This window comes from Alligator mississippiensis, chromosome 4, assembly GCF_030867095.1.
Source record: "Alligator mississippiensis isolate rAllMis1 chromosome 4, rAllMis1, whole genome shotgun sequence".
NCBI lineage: Eukaryota > Metazoa > Chordata > Crocodylia > Alligatoridae > Alligator > Alligator mississippiensis.
The window spans coordinates 56,972,466-56,999,635 of record NC_081827.1 but is presented as its reverse complement, the minus strand read 5'-3'; the positions used below and the strand labels follow the sequence as shown (position 1 = coordinate 56,999,635).

The following is a 27,170-nucleotide window of genomic DNA, read 5'->3' as shown; positions in this document are numbered from 1 at the left end:
ATGACAAAGCTAGAAAAATTAGCAACAGAGAAATAAGACACAGTTGGAGGAAAATCAGGGAAATGAACAGACTATTTGTGCAGGGCATTAGTGTTGTGTGAATGAAACTGAAGATTCTTCTGTGATTTCTGATATCCTAGCACAGGTATAGATGTTCCACTAAATGGTGATATGTAGTTTACTGTCATGCAAAGGCTAAAAGTTGTAGCAATTTACTCTGCCTTACTTGCTTATAGCAAATACCCCTTAATCAGATATGTCAAAGCACAATTTAAAAAAATTCTTGGACCTATTTCAAAATATACAGTGAATTGAAATGAACCTCCGGGTAATATCCGACGCCTGGTATTTTGATGATCATTGCAATAGGAAATACAACCTAACCTAATCTTGACACAAATAAAGACTTGGAGATTGGATCTTCAGTCAGACACTTCACACTGAAAGGGCATTAGTATTTGGATCCTCTTCTGCAGTTATCAACCTTGAAGTCTGGCTAGCCAAGAAGAATCATAAAATAAAAATAAAGCCCTGAAAGCAGAATGTATTTAACAAGAGTAGTGAAGGCCTCCAGTCCCTTGCAGCTCTGGTTTTATCATGATATGTATTATCAAGCTGAAAAATAGCTGTTACTAGATTAATTACTTTTGAAATAATTACTGAATGGGTTATTTGTTTATTTTACTCTGGGTCAAGAGAAGAGGGACTATTTTTTACTTAAATACACCAGTGTCTAATGTCTTTTTTGCCAGCTCCTTCTTCTTGGTTGGGAATGAACAACTTGCAGTAATATCAAGAAAAGTAAAAGGAAACGAAGAGCTGTAATAGTGCCAAGTATTGTTGGGAAGTAGGGGTACTTATTACCATCTTTTGTATGATTCAAGACCTGATGCTGAGAGAAGTTGAGTTTGCTTCTTAAAGGGCACTTAGTACCTCACAAATTGGTCATTTACACCTAAGATCAATCCTGAAGTCAGTGAGATTGCACAAGGCATTAATTTTTGCCAAACTTGGTCCTGCCTGATCAGTTTCATTGAATGGATACTCTTTGTAATATATCTATTGGAATGGACCACTGAACAAATTGCTCTTCTTGCTTAATCTTTATCTGTAACAAAGCTGAAGATTTTTCACGAGACTTTCTGTTATTGAAGATATGAAATTATATATTTATTTCTGCCATTTTTACCAAAGCCAAGCAGAAATTCTGCAATCAAGAAGTCCATTAACGTCCTGTTAATTCCTAGGAACATAGGACATAGGACTGAAAGGGAACTTGTGGGTCATCAAGTCCAGTCCTTTTCTATCGAAGGCAACCACCTCATTTAATTCTATTCATGGATTTTCAAGGTCCAATTCAAAAGACAGCTGTTGTAGCTTGAGCAACATTAATACATTTATTCATTTATAATTTATTTGTCATTCATAAAAAGGACAAAGCATGGTTCTGCTCTACTCAATTGAAAAAAAATGATAAAAAGTAACTAAAAAAACCCAATTCAAAATTCATTAGTATCAAATTATATTAAGTTTCCTGAAATATAAAGAAACAACAAATGTGTCTATCTATATAAACTTTAATTAAGAACCTTGCGTTTTAAAGCAGATGATACATTAGTTAGTTTTGTTGACAACAGTTTGAAACTGAAGGTCCCAGTCAAATTTGTACAGTTGAGTGAAACAATGAAAATCTGGAATTATCTGGTCACTATGTGAGATGCTGTAATCTAGCCCATCTGTATCGCAGATTTTTAAAAAGTGGTTTTACCTTCCAGATCATTTTCATGCAGAAACTAACCAGTTTTTCTCCTTACACCGCATATTAAAAAAGTAAAAGGCAATCATGCATTTGGCAAAAGATTTAGTTGTGGTTGTAGATTATATAAAAAATGAGTCAGACTGCAAATAACCAAAACCAAAATATAACAAAACAAAATGCATAACCTATTGTATAGAAGGCTTACAGAGTATTAGTTTCTCTTATGCATGAAGACAGCTCATTTTTCTTTCAAATAATTATACAATTTATGAAACTCAGTAATATTTGACACTTTGAAATTCCTCCATTGGGAAGTTACCGCTTTTGCCTATTTAAAAAAGTTTCATCTTGTAACAAATAGTTAAAATTAAACTAAAACAGTATTATTGATATTTCTTAATGAAGACTCTACACTTTTACATGTAAATATATAGTACAAAAATTATACAAATTAAAGAAAGGGGTGTAAAGTATTAATAGGCCTATTCCTGCTTCATGTAAATAGTATTATTATGGACCTCTACAGTATCATTTCTAAAAAGATAAAATCTATTTCTAAGTAGCTAGCAGGGTTGTGCTAATAAAATATGATTCAAAGCTTATAATTCTTGAAGCATCATACATTGCACTATTACTTGAGCCAGCTGATTCAATATCACTGTGTTTTTTCAACATTCACACTCAAACTAAATTCCCAGCACACCATGGGAAATTAAAGGAATTTGCATTTCTTTAACAACTTAAAAAATAAACACTGAAACACTGTAGACACAGTCAGAACAAAAACATTCCCTAGCTCCTATTAGAATAACCATCCTTTTGTAAACTTCATAATTAATATTTAGAGTTGACAGACCATTCAGGATTTGCCTTTTATTTATTAACATCTTTATATCTTTCAGCATTATATGAAACAGGGAAATAGTCTTAGAACTTTAAAACTCTTATTTACAGCACTAAGGATAGTAGAATAATATCTAGTTCTTGAAAAAAAAGCCTGTAGTTTTCCCAACTGTAGGCCTTCACGAAAGGAAGGTAACACCTCGCATCTACAGCATAACAAGTAAATATTAGAATTATATTTTTCTGACTGAGCTACCTTGTTTTTTTTGCCCTTTTTCTGTATATCTTTTAGATTATTATTGTAAATCTTTCAAGTTTTAAAAAACAACTTAAACATTCTACCATTTTTTATTCCAATGGCTGACCCTGTATGGGACTTCATTTTAAAATATCTAATACACTACACCAACATCTGAATAAAATACTAAAAAGCCAAACCAAAAAACTGCTGCTTATTTTGTAGCTGGCATTTCACACCTCCATCAATATAAAGGCTGAATTATCTAAATTGAAATGGTACTTTCTGAACAAAGTAAAAGAAATAGAATAAGAGACCATATATGTCATTAGTATTGTCTATATGACAAAACAGAAACTATTATTGTTTTAAAAATTCACAACATTTTGTTAAGCAGCACTGTTTTCAAAACAATATGTTGAGCTATAGAAAGCTGCCTAACATTAAGGTGCTGCAAAATTCTTATAATTTATCTTTACTGTTAGCAGTCATAATTAAATTTGCCGAATAGCCTTAAAATAAAAGGTCCTTATCATTCATTTTTGGACTCAATGTTCCCAAAGGATATTCAACAGCCTGAAGAAGGAAAAAAAAATTAGGGAAAAGAAACAAGATCCAAAAATAAATGAAATGTTTTTGCTTTGACTGTATCGCTAAAATCCTGGAATCTCATAAATGATGACAGGGGCCATTCAAAAATATGCAGTACACAAAACATATAGGATAGTACAGACAGACGTAGTTACTCTTACATTTACCACATACAATCAACATTTCAATCTCTATTATATTTCACAATTTGTTATTAAAGTTAAAGCACCTATGTATGGTGATTTTACTTTCACTGTACAGCCTATGTTATTGAATTTTAACACTGTAACTTGCCCCATTGGACCGAATCATGCAACTGTCACAGATCAGCATAAGTGTTTTATAAGGCATATTGGAACAAGTTAAAAATCATTTCTTATCCTTTCAAAAGTTGATTCACTTGATGAAGGAGTTCCTGGATGCCTCAGTCCTCTTAAAGTTCATAGTAAATCAGTAGGGTAATTTTAAAGTGTAATTTATTTGGCTTAGGATGGTGCCACAGGAATCAAAAAGAATTGCAGTCCTCACAGGTTTGAAGGGAGTCCTTTGCACTGCATGGAGGACAAGATAAATCCAGCTACATTCAAAATTCCAAGTAGGCAACGACACCAATGGTAGGCAGCAGTAAGCCAAGGAGACCAGGCGATGCACCGACCGAAGCAGCTACAAATTAAACAGATAATGTATTTTAAATCAAATGATACCTGTTACATAAAATCTAGCTCGAGAGTGATTATGATAAGAGGGGTTGAAAAGCCAGCTGGCTCATCTCAAAGCAGTTTTTAGCCGCATGGACAATTTAAAATGAATAAGAGATCACCAGAATGTGACCAAAGACTCAGTCCTTCATTCTGCATAAGCTGTTTATTCAATATGTTTATATTTTCAGTGAGACCATTAAGTTCACATCAGAATATTTTGGTTTAGAAGCTCCAACAAGCTATGAGGTTATACCAGGAGGTGAAAAGTTCAGAATAAATATTTAAACACATGAAAACAAAATGAACAGAGTCTTTGAAATGTGACGAAGGAACGAGACACCTCTGTAAATGTTAATGTTGTTGTGATCAGTTATAATCTGAAAGATGTCACAGAGTGGGGACCAATTATTTACTTGCTGGATTATGAAGTCCAGATGGCTGACCTCTAACAGCATTGCCTGAAAGTGCATATTTTTGTTAAATCATACAGTTCACTCTTAAACAAAAATATTAATTGAAGATTTAATCAATCGATTAAAAATTTCACCTTCTTGACACAAGCCAACACCTCCCTGTTACTATAATGGGACACTTATGCAGCCAGGGGAGGGTAACAGAATTATTCTTGCACATAGCCGGGTACTCAGAGTTAGTCTCATGCTGCATGTGGAAGACGTAAGTACTGTCATAGATTCCCCTTTTGTGTCCAGTCCACAGTGCCTACAACTTTTTCCTTGCATATTGCTAAGCACAAACACGAACTAATCCATAAGTTGCTTTAAGTCAGTGCCAATCTGGGTAAACCAGGTAAACCCACAGATCTACAAGCTTATTTTATGAAAGGAGACTAGCGCTTTTTAAATCCTGTTTGGTTACCTATGTATGAAGGAAACCACCCACCTGCTAATTAAAAGTCCACACCCCCCTACCTTAGCCACACGGGCATGAGAAACTCCCACTCTAGGGACAGACATTACACATAAACCAGTGTAAACGATCAGAAACCATTTCAAATCTGTAACACAATGGAAGTTCAGTGCACATAAAACTACTTTCAAAATGGACAAAACCAGTTTACGGTAAACCTGGATGAAGGTAATATCAGACTTAACTGATTTAGGTTAAATCAATTTATTGAACTTCTGTCCCATATCCCCTCTAGATTCAAGTTAACTCATAGTCCCCCAGCATCCCAGGATGCTTTGCAGGGTGGGTGGACTAGTTTTGGCACAAACTCCTTGCAAGCATGTGGCTGCATTTCCCAGAGCAAAAGTGAATGTCTGTTCACTTACTGATCAGTTCAATCTATGCAGCTCAGACTAACCTGTGAAGACTGAATCAATTCAGCCTCAGGCTTTTTGACTGTCTTTACTTAGCCCTGGTCACTTGCAGTACATACAAGTATTACATTTAGGTCACCCTAATCAAGCTGAGGGAGCTCTAAAAGGCTGAGAATGCAAGCATTTACAGGGCTTTAACTGCTCTAAATATGAAGTGCCCAATTTAAATTAGTTTCTCTTAAAGGTGAACCAACTTTAGATTGGCCTGAGTTAACCCAATCTAAAATGGGTTAACCTGAACTAACAAATGCCTGCACATGTTCATAGCACAGCCCCAGGGCAGACATTCAGCCATTCACCACAGCCCGGGGGCTATGCTGTTTCAATATTTTCCTCCTACCTTGTTTGGCCTATTTTTACTACCCTTCTCCCCCCCGGCTACTTCCCCTGGACCTGCCAGCCCCCCGTATCCCATATCCCATCAGCCCCTCCTCTCTCACTTACTTACCTCCAGCTGCCCATGTGAACTTCTGCATGCAACAGAACCAGATTCCAGTTTAAATGGCTCCAAGTAATGATTTGGATGATTTGAACGTTTGTTTATACCCTTTTTTCTGCAGGTGTTCTCCACCAAAGGAGCTATCTATGATCTAGAATACTTAGCATCTAATCAAAGAATTCCTCTCTGAGCACCAGCTTGCTGTAATAGCCCTTTCTTGAGAGTTTGAATCTACCCCTAGAATGCTTCCTATGCCAATAGGCAGACAAGGTTCTTTGGGTGATGTGATATCTTTTATTAGACCGACTATGGCAACAGACATGTCTTCTGACAAACACAGTGGTCTGCTTTCAGTCCTGGGAGATCGGTTCCTTGAGTCATGGAGAGTGGGCCTGACTCATTACTCATTGCTATCTGTTTTATATTAGGCAATGTATATATTCATAATTTCACACATACAGAAGCCTCTTTGCTAAACTTAAAATTAGCCCTTTAAAATTGATCCAGGGTAGGGGGGAACCGACCATATTTCATCATCGATTGAGGTGTATATAGTTTCTTGAGTGTTTAAGTAGCTTAATCTTCAACACCTTTTCTTAAACAAGTTGTAAATGGCATTGTTTAAGTAACACACTCATTTTCAGTAAGCATCTCATTTTCTCAGGTTAGTACTATTCAGAACCTTTTTGAAGGGGCAGGATATTTTGACTTCAAGATCAAAGAGAAAGATTAGGATATTTATTAAACAATGAAGAAAGTTCAAGATATTTCAGATACAGTAAACTGAATAAACTTTACAGTCTGCAGCCATTGTTATGTCACAAAACATGCAAAAATACAAAAATTATAGAGATTTTAGCAACAATTTATGCAGTGACTCACTGAGCTAAACGTTTCTTTTTTTGGATACATTTATGTCCAAATGCCATGAAATCAAGATGACAAGAGATCTGATATTACCCCTTCATTTGCCCAACTCAGCTTTTAAATTGTATAGCATGTCTATCTATTCAGAGAAAGACAGTGAGAAGCAAGAGTTTTTTTGGGGTGTTATAGTCTATTGAACCAACTATACAGTTAGGCGAGATGTTAGACAAGCTTTTGAGCATCAACTGTCCTTCTACAGGACAACAACAGTCCAACCCCAGAAAAAGTCAGGTTTTCACACAACTAAAAGATAAAGCAAAGAAGAATAAAAGTAGGTTGCTTCTATGAGTATTCAAAGACATGGCAATTTTGTATGCTCATATGTGCACATTAGCAAACATAATTGTCACAGAGCTTGGCAGTTAATCTCCAGTGCAATACAAATTCACATGACATGCAAACTGGACAAGCCAGCCATTACCAGGAGTATGTGCGACAAAAAGAATAATACTAGTGCAGTGGTTGTATCAGAACCTCTAGCATCTGACACAATTAAAAATGTAAACAAATATAGACTTTTTTCTGGGGAAAAAAGTATTTGTGAATATGTATGGATGTGTATAAACTGGTGGTTTTTATTCCCTCCATGAAGGCTGGCCAACAATTAATTTGGCTTTTCTTCTGTCCAACTAGAAAACTATGTAAAAAGTAATGCAGACAATGTGGATTACTATTATTTAGATTAATATTAATAGACTAGGCTAGTATTATGTAGACATTTCACCAGTAATCCCTGTCAATTGGCATCCTGTGTTCAGTGCTATCTGTACTTGCAAACTGCAGCCACAGAAATGGTCAAGCTATAACAGCAGGTCAGTCACAAGGGCTAGGTACAGACATTAACAAAGCCCAAGGCTGAATCGATTCAGTCTTTGCAGGTTAGTCTAAAATACACAGATTAAACTGAAACAGAAGTGAACCAGGCATTTACTTTTAATCCAGGAAATGCAGCCATATGCCTGCAGTGGCTCAGGCCATAAACCAGGAGGGGTGGAGGGGTGCTAGAGCTCAGCTCTCTGGTTGTGTGTTCACTTCCTCTTCCTGCTGCCCCCAAAGTCTCTGGGATTTGCAGTGCACAATTACAGCAGCAGGACTCTTCAGGGTTGCTCATCACTTCCTCTTCCTGATTCCAGGTACCTCTGGGATTTGTAGTCCACAGTTGCAGCCAGCAGTAAGTTTGAATGGGGAAAGGGGGTTTAACCCCCCTCCCTGGCCCTAGACCCCAGCTGGGGTATGCCTAGGGAGGGCAGCCCCCCGTCTCCCCACTGCAGACTGGGCTGCATCCTCAGCTGGGCTTGCCCCTGCCCACTTGTCAGCCAGCCCTCACTACTCCAGCTAGGGAGGAGAGGGGTGGGGCCAGCCCTGCTTTCTGGAGCAGACAGCACACTCCATCCCAGGGCTGCACAGCATGCTGGGATGCTGGGGGACCCTGGTTTAATTTAAACCAGGAAGGGGTTTGGGACAGAAGTTCCATAAACCATTTTGACCCAAATCAGTTAAGTCTGATACTACATTCAACCATGTTTATTTTAAACCAGTTTCAGCCATTTTGAAACTGGTTCATGTGCACTGTTATGTATAACAGCTTCTGTTCTGTTACAGGTTTAAACCAGTTTCTGATCATTTAAACTGGTTTATGTTTAACTTCTGTCCCTAGCCAAGGTCTAAAGAAGGGGTGGTCAACCTGCACACAGGTGCCACAAGTGACATGGGCAGCTGACATAATAGATCATGGAAGGGGACAAGCAGCACAATGCACAGGAAGCATAGGAAGCAGAAAGCCAAGCAGCCAATTGGGTAGGGAACACAGGGAAGTAAGCAGAAAGCAGGGCAGCAGCTCAGGCAGGAAGCACAGGGCTAGGAGTAAAAAGCAGAGCAACAAATTGGGCAGGGGAAGGAGATCAGCATGTCACTTGGGGAAGTTGTGGGACAAATTTGTGGCATGCCTGCCAAAAAGGTTGACCCCTACTGACTATAAACTGCAAGTCTGAAATAAAAATAGCAAAAATTCCATGCATGGGCTTGGCATCAAGATATCTGATTTACTGTAAATAAACAAAGTTCTCTTATATATGTTAGATTCAATTTTCCTGATGCCCCCAAACAGAAAAATTTGTGGTATTTTACATGCGTACTCAATATTGTAGGAAGAAACAGAGATTTGGTTCAATTACTTTAAACATGCATTTCAGCTGTGGAAACTCTACATTCTTCATTTTTTATTTTTAAACATAGGCCTAGATTACATTTGGTGGATTATGAGCACTTTAAAATTTAATACAGTATTGCATGTGCTGCACTTGGTTAACTGACCTTTTTTCCTGCATTCTGATCTAAGTTGCTCTCAGAAATATGAAAGCCACAAACCACAGAATGTCAATTCTGTTAAACATTTTCCCATGAAAGATAAGGTATGAGAGTAAATGAGGCAAACAATTTGGGATAGGTTTTCCGCCAGTGGAATCTGTCTCTATCAGAAGAACTCATGGTAAACTCCCACGTATGCATGATTTATATTCCTATACCATATTTGATGGTCTAGCACTGCCCACTTCCATCAGACAGAGACAGCCTGGACAGAAGTCTACACTGCTGGATTAAGCTTCTGACTTTTTACTCACTTTGAAAGCAGAGAGTTAACAAAAGGCTGTGAGATTGGCTTGGCCATCAGTTGCACATCCTTCAAATACAGTATACTCTATTTAAGTGCATGGCCTCAGGGCAGGAAAAAAAGCTATGCAATTACCCAAACCCAGTGTAAACAATCTTATTAACTATAGGAACAGCCTGTGCTAAGCTTGTCATGACTCCTTTATGCCTCTTACCTTCTTTTCCAGAACAACTTGTATCTCTAATAATCAGCCTTCAAACTTGACAGAACTTAGGCAGTTTTGTGCAGCTTTAAAATCTGAAAATTGATGACTACTACTCCATTCCACCAATTATGCACTTAACTGAAACACAATTATGCTACAAAGCAAAAATTAGGGCTGAGAACTGCATTTTAGTGATTTATAAAATAACCAATATTTGTCACAATGTAAATAGAAGGTAACAAACTGGTACTGTCATCCTATTATTCAGTTAAGTGAATCATGCACTTGTCCAGTATACATAAGTGAGTATATTGTATATTGTATTATCAGCAAATTCAGATGTTCAGTATTTTTCTATATTTTACATAGAGAAAATTTTACATATAAAATTAGCAAATGAACAACAAATCTAATATCTCATAGATAGCAAAACATCTCAGACTTCTATATTTGTTTCCAGGTTATAACTGTCTGTATTAAATATTTGCAATTGTTTGTTAAAGACCTGGTTATTGTTGAAAATGATTCCATGACTTCTATTTTTTTTGAAGGTAGGATAGATATGCACCTATAGGCTAAGTACAGATGTTCAAAAAACCCCAGCTTTTCGCAGGTTCAATTCAATCTTTGCAGGTTAGTTTAATGGTCATAGATTTAATCGATTTACAAGTGAGACATTTACTTTTGATTCCAGAAATGCAGCCACATGCTTACAGCGGCTCAAGCCAGAAGCCAGGGGGTGCTAGAACAAGCCCTCGGCTGGTAGAGTTGCCAACTCTATTCTGGGAGATTTCATTACATAACATAATGACATTAATGACTTTAGATCAGGAAGGCAAATACACATTACTATTACATTTTAAAACCCCACTGGACTACTGTATAAATCGGATTCAACATTTAATGTTTATTTTAATGAATGCCCTATCATTTATCTCCCAGGTGACTTTCAGCAGTCTCCAGGAGATTTACTTCTAATACCTGGAGACTTCAGGACAATCCTAGAGGGTTGGCAACCCTATCAGCTGGAGGGAAACTCAGCTGAGGGTGTGGGGCATGGCCAAGCTCTGGCAGGTCACGCATGATTGGGGAGGGGTTTAAACCCCCACCCTGGCCTGCACAGTTCCCTGTCAGGGTGTTCCTGAAGGGGAAGGGGGAAAGCAACCCCTGCTTGGGATTTCTCACTCTCCCCTTCACTGCTTGTGGCCAGCCCCAGCAGTAGACTCAAGCAAATGGGGGACAGAGGAGAGTTTAATTCTCCCCTTCCTTCCCTGTCTCACTGATACAGACCTGAGCTGGGGTCTGTCTGGTCAGGGTGCAGCATCCTGTGTCAGGGGCACTCCTCCCTCACTGCTCCAGTGGCAGGGGCAGGGTGTGGTTAGACGCCGGCTGGCATGGCCCCGAGGCATAGGCAATGCGTGGGGGGGTGGGGGCGGGAATGGGGAGGCATGTGTCCTGCCTGAGACTGGCCACTGCCGATGCTGCCACTGGCATCTGAGGGTGGTCGCCGCATGCCACCCCCGCCCTTGCTGCTGATACTGCCATGGTCACCTGCAGGCAGTCACTGCTCAGCCCGCCCTTGCCACTGATGTCACCGTGGCTGCCTGTGGGTGGTCCCCGCTTGCTGCCACCATGCCCCCACTGACAATACTGCTACCACTGCCTGTGGGGGGTTGCTGTGCCCCCCCAGCCTCAGGAGGCAGGAGTCGTTCATGCCCTGACGTGAATTGGGCAGGGAAGGAGTTTATTTCCCCACTCTGTCCCCTCTACCCCCGGAGGACTGCAGGCAGGGTCTGCCAGCCCTGGCCACTGCCTCCACCATTCACACCCGGCCAGGAAGACCTTGGTTGGGGAAGAGGGGACAGAGGGGGGAATAAACCCCTCCATTCCCCCTTTGCCTCAGGGGGCCATCCCAGCTGGTGTCTGGCCACACCCCCAGCCGTGCTGCTGAACCTTGGAGGGGGGAGAGACCCTGATGAGGCAGCAGCCCCTGTCGTGGTGTCCATGGGACTGCAAGCCACTTCCTGGTGGAGCGGGGTGGGCAGAGCTGCAACAGCCTGTGCAGGGTGAAAGGAGGTTCTAGGGGATGTTGGGAGGCTACAGCCACCCCAAAATTTGGTTTACCAAATTTTTGGCAGACCGCGGCTGGGTTCTGTGCTGGTTGGACAGGGGAGAAGTGGGGAATAAACCCCTTCCCTTCCTCCTTTACCTTAGGGGGGCTGGCATCTGGGCACACCCCTGTGCCTGCTCCAGTTACAGCTCAGAGGGCCAGAGCCAGTCCTGCTTTTTGGAGCAGACTGCCCAGCCCAGGGCTGCAAAATGCTGGGATGCTGGGGGACTCAGATTTAACTTAAACTGGGAAGGGGTCTAGAAGGGGTTCCATAAATCAGTTTGACCTCAATCAGTTAAGTCTGATACTACATTAAACCAGTTTATCTCAAACTGGTTTTGGCCATTTTGAAACTGTTTTATATGCACTGAGCTTCTGTTCTGTTACAGGTTTAAACCAGTTTCTGATCACTAAAGCCAGTTAATGTGTAACTTCTGCCCCAAGCCTTATAGACTAAATAAGATATATCTATAAATGTATATGTATGTATGTGTGTGTGTGTGTAGATAGGACAGATAGAGAGAGAGAGAGAGTGCACGTGCACACAAGCTTTTGTCAAACCAAGTTCACTTCATCAGATGCTGTGACGTGCCATGACAAATCTTATGCTCTCTCTACATATATCTTATTTAGTTCATCAATAAAGGTGCATATATCTACCTTGCCTTCTGACTGACATCAAACTAACATGGCTACCTCCCTTTCACTTCTTCTGATACCAGCACCACCCTCTGCATGGTAGGAGAATTCTGTGGCCTGGCAATCCATATTCAGAACAGAGAAGAAATCAATGAGGCAGAGTTTGGTTTCTCAGTACACCTTCCTTTATTTACACATGTGCCTCAGTCCTGGCAGTCAAAAGCAGTATGCAGGCAATCCCCAACTCTAGAAATCTTAGTCCACACAACAAGGCCTGTATTCCAGGAAGCTACGCTCCTAAGAACTGCCTCCAAATACAGACCACAAAGCAGACAGCAATCTCTCTGTTACCTGCTAGAGCTTCACTCAGAGTAGAACTGCATACCAGTAACAAAACCAACAATATCATATTTCTTCAAATATTAAAGACTTGCTCACAAGCTAAGAAAAATAACTTAGGTCTATGCATAATAACTCCAGCTAGTGACTCTTGCCAACAATGCTATTTTACAGCATCTTCCACTCAAAGATTTCCAAATACTCTACATACATTAAATATAGGGTAGGGTAGTATGGTTATATAAATTATAGATGAGTACATTGAATTGTGGAGAAGATAAGTGCAGACATGAATGAATGAAAAAGTCAAATGAAAAGGAGGAGGACAAGAATCTCCTTTTGGTTGTTGGCAGTTGCTCATATAAGATATGGTCAATTTAGAAGGACTGCTCTTGTATATGCACTCAGGAAAAGTGGGATTTTGACCAGACAGACGTTTATTAGCAGGCATTAACATTCCCTAATAAAATGAGTGGAAAGGCACGTACCTCCTCTGTTCTATTCCTGGGGGTATCTAAATGCTTCTTATTGAAATGAATGGGAGAGCTCTGCTGTTCCGCAGTTGAACTAGTGCACCTCTAGGGGGTCGTGAGCGCCACTGGGAAAAGTACATGGGAACTATGGGCCAGAGCCTATACCTTTAAGTGTATAACTCAACATAGTTACTTAAACGTGATGCTATTCCATTTTACTCAAATCCCTAAAAAACTTTAAATGCAGTATGCTTCCTCCTTGCTGCTTGCTTGCTTTTGTGACTCAATATTAAAGCTGTAATATGAGTTTTCAGGCACTTTAACAGGATGGATTAGAATCACATTTAGATGCCTAAGGTGCCCAGTAGGTGGAATAGAATTTGGCTCAGGGGAAGCTCAGGGGCAGCAGGCTACCTTGATGACCATGACTGTGTAATACAGACCTTTCTATCTTTAAAATCTATTCAATACACAAGCCAGAATAACCTGAAAATAACTGTGGTGTTCTTAAAGAGTTTGATCTTGGGATGCATATATGTAGCGGCTTCTGTATGTAAAAGGAAACAAATCTCACTGCCATTTCTTCTATGGAATTTGAGTTTCATTCAGAGCTGTCAATGAAGGGATGGCATTGATTTTGATGCATATTGAGGCATATTGATTTTGATGATTTCCCCCAATTCCCTGCTTTTTAAAGAGGTATTTTTAAACTTATCATGAGTAAATGCCTCCATCTTGTTCCTCAAATGTACTTAGAGCGCTTCAAGCACATTTTCTCAAGCAGCAAAAAAGAGGATGCATCTATTCAATTTAAGGAATGTGTACAGGACTGGGGGTGGCCAATTCTATGTACAGACTGATATGCATGAGGAGGAGGAATTTGTGTTTGTTTAAAGTTTGCATTGTCCTTTTTGCTATGTGGCTGTAGAACAATTTTGAAACTACCACAAATAAAAATAGAACATAGAAAGCATTTAGCAGGCAGCTGGTGGTTTGTGTGGTTTGTTCACTACACAACACTAATCTCCCTTCTACATGAAAGGCAGCTATAAGCTCAGATGCCAAGCCATGTAAATGATTTTCTTTTGGCAGTGACATCAGGCTTGCTGGCAGAGACTTGTAATGGCTTCTTTGCCATTGACTCTGGCCCTGTTAGAAGACTTGGCCTGCCAAAATGAAAGCATGCCTTGTACTCTGGGGAAAGTGAGATAATTTTCAACAGTGAGACTATTAGTCAATTGCCAGTGGCTAAATTGTATCCCTAGCCACCCCCATGCCAGTCACATATCTGGGTTAAATAGAGCATCTTTTGTGTATTGAGTGCTATACTTAAAACATTCCTTTTTTGTTTAATACATTTAAAAAAATCTTAAAGTTGTAGGGACCTTTCTGTGATGAATGAGGCCAAGAGAAATCCTATCTTCACTTCACATGAAGCATGTCAGCTTCAAGGCAACTTGTTGGCCCCAGCAGGCTTTGTGCTTCATCTGAAAGTAAAGCTCCAGCTCTCAGGGGGCAATGCTTCCTGGAATGCTGTCCCACAAATAGCATGATGCCAAGACCGGAGCATTGCCAGATCAAGGAAGGGTGGATTCATCTGAGCCTAACTGGAGAGTTGCTTGTTACCGAAAACAGTACATTTTAAAGAGCAGAAGAAGATGGTGCTCGAGTTTCACTTGAAACCAGGCTCTACAATAATATGTTCTTATTGGTAAGGGTTACATAGACTACTGGTGTAGGACTTGCTACAACAGTACCAAAAAGAAGGAGTGCTCAGCACTGTTTTAGAAACAATGAAGTTCATTCAGGGCAAATCTTAACAAGTGTTACTAAAGTGGTGCTGAATATAGTTTGCCTTTGGATACTAGCTGAACCACTATCAGCATCACATTTTGCTGCTGGACTCTTTTCTTCAGCTTTTTGTGAGTTTTACTTTTAATTTTACGTATATACACCTTTTGCCTAAGCCTGTGTCTGCAGCCATTTAAAAAAACAAAACAAATCCCTTTATTTTATGATGATATACTGCAATAATTTGGCCATAAAAAGTAGTACTACTGTAAATAATAAAACAAATAATAAACTCAGAGGCACTCAGAGGAAGGTTCCTTCATTTCCAAATTGGCATGCCTGAATGTCAATAATCCTTCTCCAACTATCTATCTCATGAAAAGGTTTTGGTATACAGATAGGGTTTGCAGTTGGGTAGTTCTAGTGGAGAAGGCTCTGTGCGTGCATGCACACCTCCATCTCACCCCAGTATACCAATGCAGCTGTTCTAGGGGTAAAATTAATAGGATGCCTTCCTTGTACCTCTAGAATACATATGATCTATATGACTCTAGAGGTACATAGGGGAAAATATTTCTAGCTTCCTCCCCATTTGATTTATTGTTTTAGTTGGAAACTGCTTAAAAAATCACACAAGAGCTTTTATTAGTTCTAGGACCTACAGCATCTTGATAAAATCTTTCATTGTAAACCTGCATCTGCCCATTTCTCACTTCCTGGAATCCCCCAGCTAATAAAAAAGGAAAACCTAACATTTTTTGAGATAAGATAAAACTGTCAAGGTAGTACACACAGCTAGGTTTGGGGATCACAGTGTTAAAATTTGTTACTCGTTTGCCAGTTATTTCTGTACATATATCAGAAATTCCACTTAAGCCTTCTCAGGTGGTGATAACTTTTTAAGGGTGCAAGTGTGCATGGGGAAAAGCAGTGATAAGCAGTTCTGCTAGACTTGATTGCCCACTGGGAGCATCTGAGCCATCATGTTCTGTTTTAGCAACCTCATATTGGTAGACCAATAAACATTATCAAAAGGCAGCAGGGCTGTACGAAGCTTCAGGTGCTGATTCGATTCAGAGGAGATTTGGATCAATTTGGTGGCAGAATCTCTAATTCCAAATTGAATCAGGAGACCAATAAAAAGGTCTGAATTAATTCGAAGTTCTTCAAATCAATTTGGAAAAGATTTGGAGAGCTTCAGAGACATTTGGAGATTCAAGATGTTCCTGCTTGCCGCCACAGGGAGCTGGACCCAGACTCTGTGCCGGTAAGTAGGTGGTAGTAGGGTCTGGAGGAGGGGGGAGGGGACCATGGGGGGGACCCCTGTCATGCCCCATCCCCTGCCTGCTTCCCCAGCCCCCCTGAGCTCCCCCCGACCCCCACCTGCTCTCCCAGTCTCGCCAAAGGCTGCCCCGCCCGGCCCCAGTGTCCCAGCTCTTTAAAAAAAAAAAAGCCCTGCACTCATCGGCTCCTGCAGCAGCCACTGAAGCTTCTGGGGGCTTGTGGCAGAGCTCCCCCATGTAGCAGTGGGGGGCAGCGGGGATCGCCCCGCTGCCTGGCAGGAGCTGATAAGTGCGGGGATTTGAAAAAAAAAAAGTGCCAGGACATTGGGGCTGGGCAGGGCAGCCATGGGGGAATGACTGGGAGAGTGGGCGGGGGATGGGGGCTCATGGCAGAGCCCTCCCACGCAGCATGGGGCAGTGGGGTGCAGTGGGGATCACCCCACGCCTGGCAGCAGCCAATGAGTACAGGGCTTTTTCTTTTTTAAACAGCCAGGATGCTGGGGCCGGGTGTGAGATGGAGCCTGTTTGATTTGGAGACTCAGCTAATTCGGTAGTAGCCAAATCTCCAAATCAGATTTGGCTAAATCTATTCTGGACAGTGATTCAAATCACCGAATCGAATCACCGTCCCCCGAATTGGCCAAATCCAAATCTGAAGCAAATACTATCCATTTTGCACAGACCTAACTTCCATTCCAATGTGAAAAACCTCTTGCCCTATGAAGCAGGCAAAAAACCTAAATATTTCAGGCTTTTTGTCCACATATTTTGCAGGAGGAGAAAAATGACTTCTATGCAGCTTTTACTGCCATAAATTTAAAGAGGTTTTGTTTCAGAAATAGCACAAAATAACCGTGGGAGAAAAAGGTTGCATGGGCTAGATTTGGTTTTCTGATGGGGAATGTCATAGTAGGCTACCTGGTATACTTCACCATCTTCTTTAAGTAGATATTTATCTATTCAAGTGGGTAAATTAATTACTTGTTAGAGACTTAACCTGCAACATGTTAACTACTGCACCATTTACCATATATCATAAAATTATAGGTTCATATATTTTAAATTTAGACTATGTAATCTGACCTCTTGTCAGTGTTGATAATTTTTTCACTCAGTTATCATTGTTTTGAGCCTATTAGCGTGAGTTTAGCTGAAGTATGTCTTCCAGGAAGGCATTAGGTCTTGATTTAAAGATGTGGAAATCACTTCTCTTTGTAGTTTGTTTCAATGGTTTATCAAACTTATTAGTAAAAAATCCATCTACTGATCTTTCTCCGCTTATTGAAGACTTCTTTAGTACCCAATATTTTTTCCTCTGAAGGCATTTATGCATTATAATTGAGCTACCTTTCAATTTTTTTCTTGATAAGCGAAACCAGAGATGTCAAGTTCACCCAACAACTTGGGCCAGATCTGGACTGAGAAATATTTTCAAGGCCAGATTATGGGGCAAGTAGTGGGTGCACCACAGTCAGTGATTGTGGCAGTAGAGGCAGTGGCAGTGGCAGGCAGTGGCAGTGGGCCAAGCTGCCATGGGGTAAGCAAGGCTGTGTTGTCACAGCTCTTGCTTGCCCTCCTGCCACCAGTGGCCACGTCCAATGGGGCCTTGTAGCCCCAGATTCCGTGACAGGCCCTGTCCACTGCTTCCCTTGTCCCTAAATTATCTGGCTCACCAGGAACCCCACAGGCTGGATGGAGCAGTGCTGTACTTTTGACAGCTCTGAGTCAAACGGACTGAACTCCTTAAGTATCCCCATAATAATTTTCTCTAGTCCACAATACTTTTTTGCAGCTCTTCCCTACAGCCTCTCCAATTTTCCTTTTCAAAATGTGGGCAGCAGACTTGGACACACTATTACAGTAAAGCTAAATACAGATGTTCAAAAAGCCAAAGAGGCAGAATCAATCGAGCTTACATGGGTTTCTGTAAGTGGTACACATTAGTTTAGGAACCAACAGAATACATGTTCCCCTTTTGGTGGGTGGGGGGCGGGTCATGCAAGCTGCCTGCAGTGGCCAAGGCCAGCAGGCGCTCCCGCACACATCCCAAAGGGCTCACCAGGCTGCCAGAGACTGCCAAGTACAGCCAGGCCACCCCTGATTGGCTGCTGGGCATGGCTGAGCACCCCCTTCCTACCTTTCTTGCCTCCATCATTGTCAGCCACAGGCATCTGTCAACTGCAGGAAGGTAGTGGAGGCAACCATGTTCATCTATCCCCTACAGTCAGATTGTGTTCCCTAGGGATGTGCCCAGTCATGGGGGCATGGAGGTCTCTATGTGGGCTTCTGCACATCCACCCAGGGACTCCCATGTCCCCACAAGAGGGCATAGCCCCAGGGCACCCCAGGGAACCCCAGGGAGCCTAACCAGGCTGCAAGGCATGGCTGACCATACCTCTCTCCCGCTGCTGCTTCATCATCAACCACTGTGCTAACTCAACCCTGTGAGAGCCCAGGTGGTATTGACGAGGTGCTCAGCTGAAGCAGCCAAGCACAGGGCAAGTGCTATCATGTCTCTCTGTGAGGGGGGGCTAGCAGGGGGCCACAAAGGCAATGGGGATGCCAACAGACAGTGATCTAACTTGAATCAATAAGGGATCTGGTACAGAAGTTTCATGTGCCAGTCTAACCTAAGTCAATTAAGTTTGAGCGCATATCAACCCAAGTCTATCTTAGACTGGGTTTCACCATTTTTAAACCAGTTTATGTGCACCAAACTTGTGCACTGTTATGGGCTTGGGCTGGTTTCCAAGCACTTATATTGGTAAAAGTGTAATGACTGTATCTGGCCTAATGATCTCACCAATGCAGTTTACAAACATAAAATAAGTCCCTTTTTCCTTTCATTATCCTACCATTACAGTAACCCTGAGTATCACATCTTTTGCACAAGAAGCTTATATTGAGATGTCTCTCCATTACAAATCACTGCTCTTAGTTTCCCATTCTGTAGGTAAAACTTGTTTTGTTGTGCCTAGATGTTTGACTTTTCATTTATATTATATTATTCATTCACTATATTTAAATATGTTTTGTTTTACTGAACCCAACTTAAGTGATTGCCATTACTCTAAATGTCCTTGTTGTCAATGTTATTTGCCACTCTGCCAATTTCTGTGTCATATGCTTCCCCAGCTGTAATTTTCTATCTACTTCTAGGCCATTGATGAAAACATTGAATAGCATCAAGGCCAAATTCCAAAGGAAATCCCAAGAAACATTCAATTTTTTTTTTTGCTGATTGCTACTTTTTAGGATCAGCCAGCCAGTTCTCAAGTCATTTAACAGATGGCTTGACCAATAGTAAAAGGTGCTAATTTGTAATGACATTTTAATGAGACTATCACATGGCAAATTAGCTATATGCAGGTATTTCTATCGATCACATTTTTAATTTAATCAAAAATGAAATCAAATTTACTGATCAAGACCTACTTTCAACAATATTATGTTTATTGGTACTAAATATCTTCCCATTCTTTAATTCTTCATCAACTGTGTCTTGTATCAGATGTTTATTTATCTTGCTCTGGATTTGCTTTGACATAATTACCAAGGTATCTGCTTTGATCTTTGTGAATACAGGCATGATATCAGCACTCTAAAGATTGTGGAGGTATTGGGAGCAGATCCATATGAACTGCTACATTAATTTATAATTAAAGTAAGATTAAAATTCCTTACATTTCTATTTTAATGACTGAATTTATTCTCCAAGACTGATAGATACGCTATGCATTCTGAGGACAACTGAATTTTCTGTAGAACTGATCTGAGTATATATTTACTTACTGGTACGTAAGAAGTATTTTAAAATATTTTTTTAATTCTTCCCTGAGAATCTGGCTACTTTTGCCTCCCCATAGGTAAAGAAATGTAATTTGTACCCTTCATACTCAAACATTTGCAGCATGGTACATGGACCACTTAAACACAGAAAAACTCCTTCAGCCCACTCCCAGCAAATGACTATAACTAGTCAACCACAGGCATTTCATCAGCAGAAAGTTCCATTTCTCAGGTAGCTTTGAATTCTGCTGTTACTTTCTCCCTCCATTAGTAAAAGGACTTGGGCATTGCAGGATGTGTAGCTGCATCCAAGGGGAAAAAATCACAATTCATATCAAGGCTAGGAGTCCTGCCTCACATTTTTGTGGGTTGAATTTTCCCCAATTCTTAGTGAAGTGCATTAGGAAGTACATTTGAGCAGCCCCATCTTTAAATTAATGCAGAGTTTTGTGCAGGAACAGAAATTAGAAAAGGCAATCTATATGGTCAGTGCATCCATCTGACAATTCATGTTTCTGCATACTGCAAGATGCTTAAGATGTACTTAAGGCCCATCTCTACCTCTACCAGGTATCATTTATAATTATCATGATAGGTACTTTGCACAATTACCTTGATACATGTGCAAAGTACCTATCACATCATAAACAGCTCCAACAAGCTATAAAGTTAGACATCAAATATGTGTACTAACTTCATAGCTAGATGTTATCGAGTTTTCATTTGCATGTGTGGCAGTGTCTCCCCTGTGGCTGGGAGCCTCATCAGCTGCCAGGGCTCCCAGTTGCAGGGGTGCACCATGCCCAGCTGAGGCTAGAGTTTCAAAACTGAGGGGACTCTCAGCTCCAGCAGCTGATGACTCTAAATCCTGGCAGCACAGGGACCCAGAGTTCCTCAGCTGTGGAAACTGGATGCCAGGACTCAGGTGGGCCCTGGCAGCCAGGGGGCAGGGCTGTCTGAAGGATGAATGAAACCCTGGGGCTGTGGGATCATGGCTGCCATGATACTCTAGCCCTAGGGTATGTGGGGTGCCCTTGTTGCTGGGAGCCCTTCAACTGAGGGGGCTTCCAGACACTGGAGCTTGCTTCTTGCCAGTGCAGGGAGAGCCCAGGAATGGGTTATAATACATGATACCCAGCAATAATACATGATTCCGCAATCATGCCTCCTGCCATGCACAAGTGGCATGGCAGGAGGTGTGACTGTGTGGATTGTGCATTAGATCCCATTGTGCCTTTCCATGCACATGTAGAGAGCCCTAAAAGATACAAATACAATCTTAGGATGTTAGAAAATCCCTGTGTGGTAAGTTTGACTCCTACCACAGAAGGCTTTCACAAGGTGATTGACTTATTTTAATATATCTAAAGGTTAGTTAGAAACTAGAGTCACTAAAAATACATATGCACACACTTTATTCTGCATTTTACGAGATAGAAGCAATCAACCTAAAGAAGTACCCGAATGAAAGATGTGAATAGATTAGAAAGATTCCAGAGGAAAGTGACAAAACTGATTAGAAGCCTGGAAAAGAGGACTTATGCAGATAGACAGAAAAGTTGGATTATTTAGTCTGAATAACAGAAGACAAAGGTAGTTGATAGCAGTCTTGAAATACCTGAAGAATGATTATGAAAAGGATGGGGATAGACTATTTTCTGTGGCCATAAGGGATAGGAATAAGACCAATGTCTTTAGTATGGTAGCAGAGAAAATTTAGGTTGGAGGTTAGGAAGAACTATGAGGGTGATTAAGCATTGGAACAGGCTGTCTAGAGGGGGTGTAGAGTCTCCATCCCTGGAAATGTTAAAGAGTGAGTTAGGCAGAGATTGCACTCAGGCATTGGTTTAATCAGAGATGATCCTGCCTTGAGTAGGGGCTGGACTAGATAAATTCATGAGGTTCTATCCAGCCTACTTTTCTACTTTCCAGCTCCAGCTATGATTGATGGAAGCATGGGAAATGTCCAAGACCTTTTGCTTATTTTCAATCCTCCTTGCATTTGTAAATAAGAATATGAATACTCAGTTTTAAGAATTTATTTTCTGAATTAGTCTGGCATGTATTTCTAATATATTTCAGGTAACTGAAAGATCATGATCTATCCCCTTTTAAAGGGATATTTAGCTTAAAGCTCCTTATTACTGCAGGAAACCAATGCTTGTTAATTTCAAACTGTCCTTACTGCATCATAAGAGCATCCAACAGATGTTCTCATGTATCAGCCTTCATTTGCGCTTGGTATTACAAGGAATTCTCATTCCTCTCCTTGGTTCTCTTCTTCTTAACCTCAAACATAATGGTTGGTTATACTCCTCCAATGAGATGATGAATTGTTCTCTATGTCAATAGGGGAGAGTTGAAGTAGAAACGGGTATCAATTGCAACAAGAGAGATTTAGGTTAGAATTTAGAAAGAACTTTCTAACTATGTGAGAGGTTAAGCACTGGAACAGATGATTGCAGAGGTTAAGGAATCTCTCTCATTGGGACTTAACTGTAAGTTACATAAACATTTGCTTAAAACAGACATGAACCTGCTTCAAGGGGCTGAATTTGATCAATGGTTCTCAACCAGAGTGTTGGGGCACTCTGAGGTACTGTGCAATTTTTTAAAGGGAGCTGCAAGGTGTGAGGAGTTCAGCATGTGTGGAGATAAATTCAGGTTTAGGAAGGTTCCTGCCCGGCTGTTGCCTGGCCAGCGCTGCCCAATCCTTCTGCAAGGAGGTAAGCCATGTAATAAATACATTAGCTCTTGAAATGGGATGCTGCTCAGTCACAAAAGTTACAGAGGGATGTCTTGAATCAAATGAGGGGAGCCTCAAGTCCAAAAAACTTGAGAACCCTTTTGATTCTCAAGATGGTCCCTTGGGGTTCCTTCCTTCCAGCCCTACTGTTTCTGTCATACGGACTACAGTAACTGCGAATTCCTCAGCATTCTTCTGAATAAACTTATTGTGATGTTCTGGGGGTATCTATACATTCATTAATGTGCCCTAGCTACTGCGCATTAAGTTTAGTATTTGGTTAACTAAGTACTAATCCAATGTGCACTGACTTGTCCTACTACATAGTAGCGTCATCACATGGGTTTTTTTCTTACACTTACTGCACAGTAGCCTAATAACACTGCATAGCAGTGTATTGACGAGGCTTTTGAACGGCATGCTACTGTGCAGTGTTATTGGGTTACTGTGCAGCAAGGGTCTCGTGTAGATGTTCCCTCTTTGTCCTAATATGAAAGATATCAAGTACTGTCCTATGCTACACAACTCTCACTATGGAGTCAGCACTGGGCACATTACATGAGACGCTTTACTGAGCAGCAGACTAATTTACTATGCAGTAAAGTGTCACCATCTACACGTGTGGTGTTTACTGTGCAATAAATTAGTCTACTGCACAATTAGTTAGCACCTGTAAATACAGGGGCTGGCCCCATGTACATTGGGACCAGCTCCCATACCCCCTGCCAACTCCTAGGCTAACGCATCCTAAGGGAGCTTGGAGCTCCCCCTCGCTGCTGCAAGGGAGCAAAGCAGGACAGGAGTAGTCCTGAACTGGGCAGCTTTCACTGAGAGTGGATTTCCTCCCAACAGGGTGCTCCCAGGGAAGGGTTGATGCACAGTACTTTACTGCCCAGTAAGTCTATATTGCATTAATAGCATGCATATACATGCTGAGTTAGGAGTAGTGTTTTCTGCTGCCTTTAGGTGGTTCATTTTCAGTGCTTGCTTCCTGATCCCTCCTTGTTGGACACCACTGAGGCTCATCTTAAGCTGATCCTATCTTGTCAAGGACAAGAAAAAACAATTCAAGTTTCAACTTGAAATGAAAATATTTTATCTTAAAACAAGTCCATGTAATTTTTAATATGAAATACTGTGAACATGTCTCTTTATCTCAACAAGGCAGATAATATTAGTATTTCCAGTTCAGTTAACTTTAGACATGTATAGTAAAAAGACAAAGACAATTTAAAACAGCAAGTTATATCACAGGTAAGTGGAGATTTTAATAAATAATCACTCATTCTTCCTTTTAGAAAGTTGAAGGTTCTTTTGACATACCACTGAACAAAGAAACATTTTACCTGACAAATTAGACTTGATTAAATAATCTAAAGTAAAAGGAAGTGAAAAGGAAATCTAAGGTAAAAATATTTGAACACACAAAAAGAATTTCTATTAACATATTAAAAAAAATACCACATTTTAGGCGGAGTAATGAAAACATTTAGTTGCTGTCTTGGTATTCGTTTTTATGAGTATGGGCTTACATGCTATAATTTGTTGTTCAAGGACACCTATACACATGCTAATTAGCACGCATCAGACCAGACTTGATTAATTGAGTCTGCTGGAGTGTGCTAATTAGCATGGTCCAGCAGCCTTCGTATCATGTGTATTCAGTCTGTATTCCCCACATGCCTGCAAAAGTTTCAACTTGATGGAAAAGTATGATATTTAACACACTCAACATTTTCTACCATGAATTCTGAGAGGCACATGATTTTTGTGATCACCTTAACACTCACGGAAATGACCTGTCCAGGAAACATAGTTCACTTATTATACAACACCTCTGTTTCGGCAACAGTCAGATCCTATTTCCCTTTCACATGCCTAAGCATTACTTATACAGCCATGAAACGGCAGTTTTTGGCACTTACACTCAGTTTTGTATTCAACATAGGTTCATGTTTCACTCATGCTTCAGTAGCCTGCATCTGGCTACATAGGTGCCCGGTGGGAATAGAATTGCCCAGACACAATCATAAGACTGGGCAAGTCACCAAACTTCACTTGCAGAAAGAACACAGCTAGTGGCTGTTAAATGCCTTTTTTAGCCCAATAGCCTAGTACAGCATTTACTCAGGGTGTAGATGACTCCAGGTTCTAGGACCCCCTCAACCAGAAGGAAAGTAGACCTCTACTCCCTACTTCTTAGCAAAGCACTGTCACCACCACACCAGGCACTAAGTATTTCCCAGTGTGCTCTCCAGCCAGTGTGGCTCACTGCATTAACATTTACATTGCATAAAATGTAAACAGCACTGGGGAAGTCTCTGCCCCACTGGCCTGAACCCAGGGGTCCCTCTCTTCTAAGGTTACGTCCATGTAAAGGAGTCTTTTTTTGTCTCGCTTACTTTCCCATGTCCCTACTTATCTCCCCTTCTTGGCTGCCCAGTGGAGGGCACACTACATTAAAGTAAAAAATTCAGAGGCATAGCACCCTCACCACCATTCTGAAATGTGGGACACCAAATACAAGAGACGCTGTGGGCATTTTAGTTAGAGTGGCTCCCAAGAGCCATTTTAATTAAAATACCACTCACCCCCAACCTGAAGTAAAAGGAAGGCCCAGGGTGGAATAGGACCTCTACTAAATGGGCATAAGCAATTGGTGACGGACAGGGGGGACAAGGCCAAACTCCTCAATGAGTTCTTTGCCTCAGTTTTCCTAAGCAAGGGGCAAGACAAGGCTCTCACTGGGATTGTAGAGAGGCAGCAGCAGGGAGCCAGACTACCAAGCATAGACCCTGAGATGGTGCAGAGGCACTTGGAGGAACTGCATGCGTTTAAGCCGGCAGACCCGGATGAGCTCCATCCGAGGGTACTGAAGGCACTGGCTGACATCACTGCATAGCCACTGGCAGGAATATTTGAACGCTCGTGGCGCATGGGCCAGGTCCCGGAGGACTGGAAAAGGGCTAATGTGGTCTCCATTTTCAAGAAGGGGAGGAAGGAGGTCCCAGGCAACTATAGGCCAGTCAGTTTTCACCTCCATCCTAGGCAAAGTCTTTGAAAAAATTATCAAGGCTCACATTTGCGAGAGCCCAGCAGGACAAATTATGCTGAGGGGAAACCAGCACAGGTTCGTAGCAGGTAGATCATGCCTGACTAATATAGTCTCTTTTTATGACCAGGTTACAAAACACCTGGATGCAGGAGTAGGGGTTGACGTCATTTACTTAGACTTCAGGAAGGCCTTCGATACAGTATCCCACCCCATACTGGTGAGCAAGTTAAGAGACTGTGACTTGGATGACTACACAGTTCGGTGGGTGGCGAATTAGCTAGAGGGTCGCACCCAGAGAGTCGTAGTGGATGGGTCGGTATCGACCTGGAAGGGTGTGGGCAGTGGGGTCCCGCAGGGCTTGGTCCTTGGACCAATACTCTTCAATGTCTTCATTAGCGACTTGGACGAGGGAGTGAAGCATACTCTATCCAAGTTTGCGGATGACACAAAACTGTGGGGAGAAGTGGACACGCCGGAGGGCAGGGAACAACTACAAGCAGACCTGGACAGGTTGGACAAATGGGCAGAAAACAACAGAATGCAATTCAACAAGGAGAAATGCAAAGTGCTGCACCTAGGGAGGAAAAATGTCCAGCATACCTATTGCCTAGGAAATTACTTGCTTGGAGGCACAGAAGCAGAAAGGGATCTTGGAGTCCTAGTGGACTCCAAGATGAATATGAGGCGTCAGTGTGACGAAGCCATCAGAAAAGCTAGTGGCACTTTATCGTGCATCAGCAGATGCATGACGAACAGAACCAAGGAGGTGATACTTCCCCTCTATCGGGCGCTGGTCAGACCGCAGTTGGAGTACTGCGTCCAATTTTGGGCACCGCACTTCAAGAGGGATGTGGAGAACCTGGAGAGGGTCCAGAGAAGGGCCACTCGTATGGTTAAGGGCTTGCAGACCAAGCCCTATGAGGAGAGACTAGGGCACCTGGACCTCTTCAGCCTCTGCAAGAGAAGGTTGAGAGGCGACCTTGTGGCTGCCTATAAGTTCATCATGGGGGCACAGAAGGGAATTGGTGAGGCTTTAATCACCAAGGCACCCCTGGGGGTTACAACAAATAACGGCCATAAGCTAGCAGTGTGCAGATTTAGACTGGACATTAGGAAGAACTTCTTCACAGTAAGAGTGGCCAAAGTCTGGAACGGGCTCCCAAGGGAGGTGGTGCTCTCCACTACCCTGGGGGTCTTCAAGAGGAGGTTAGATAGGCATCTAGCTGGGGTCATCTAGACCCAGCACTCTTTCCTGCCTATGCAGGGGGTCGGACTCGATGATCTATTGAGG

The 27,170-nt window shown here is 41.6% G+C and overlaps 1 protein-coding gene across 13 annotated transcripts in view; it reads right to left on the bottom strand.

Moving 5' to 3' along the window:
• Window positions 1-1,561: 1,561 nt before the first annotated feature.
• Window positions 1,562-27,170, bottom strand: part of CNTN1 (contactin 1) — a 470,483-nt gene continuing 444,874 nt past the window's right edge. For all 13 annotated transcript variants that reach the window (XM_059726000.1, XM_059726001.1, XM_059726003.1 and 10 more), the window contains one exon: window positions 1,562-4,094. In XM_059726000.1, coding sequence (XP_059581983.1) covers window positions 4,015-4,094 — 80 coding nt within the window. In that variant the 3' untranslated portion in view covers window positions 1,562-4,014. The remainder of the gene's footprint in view (window positions 4,095-27,170) is intronic.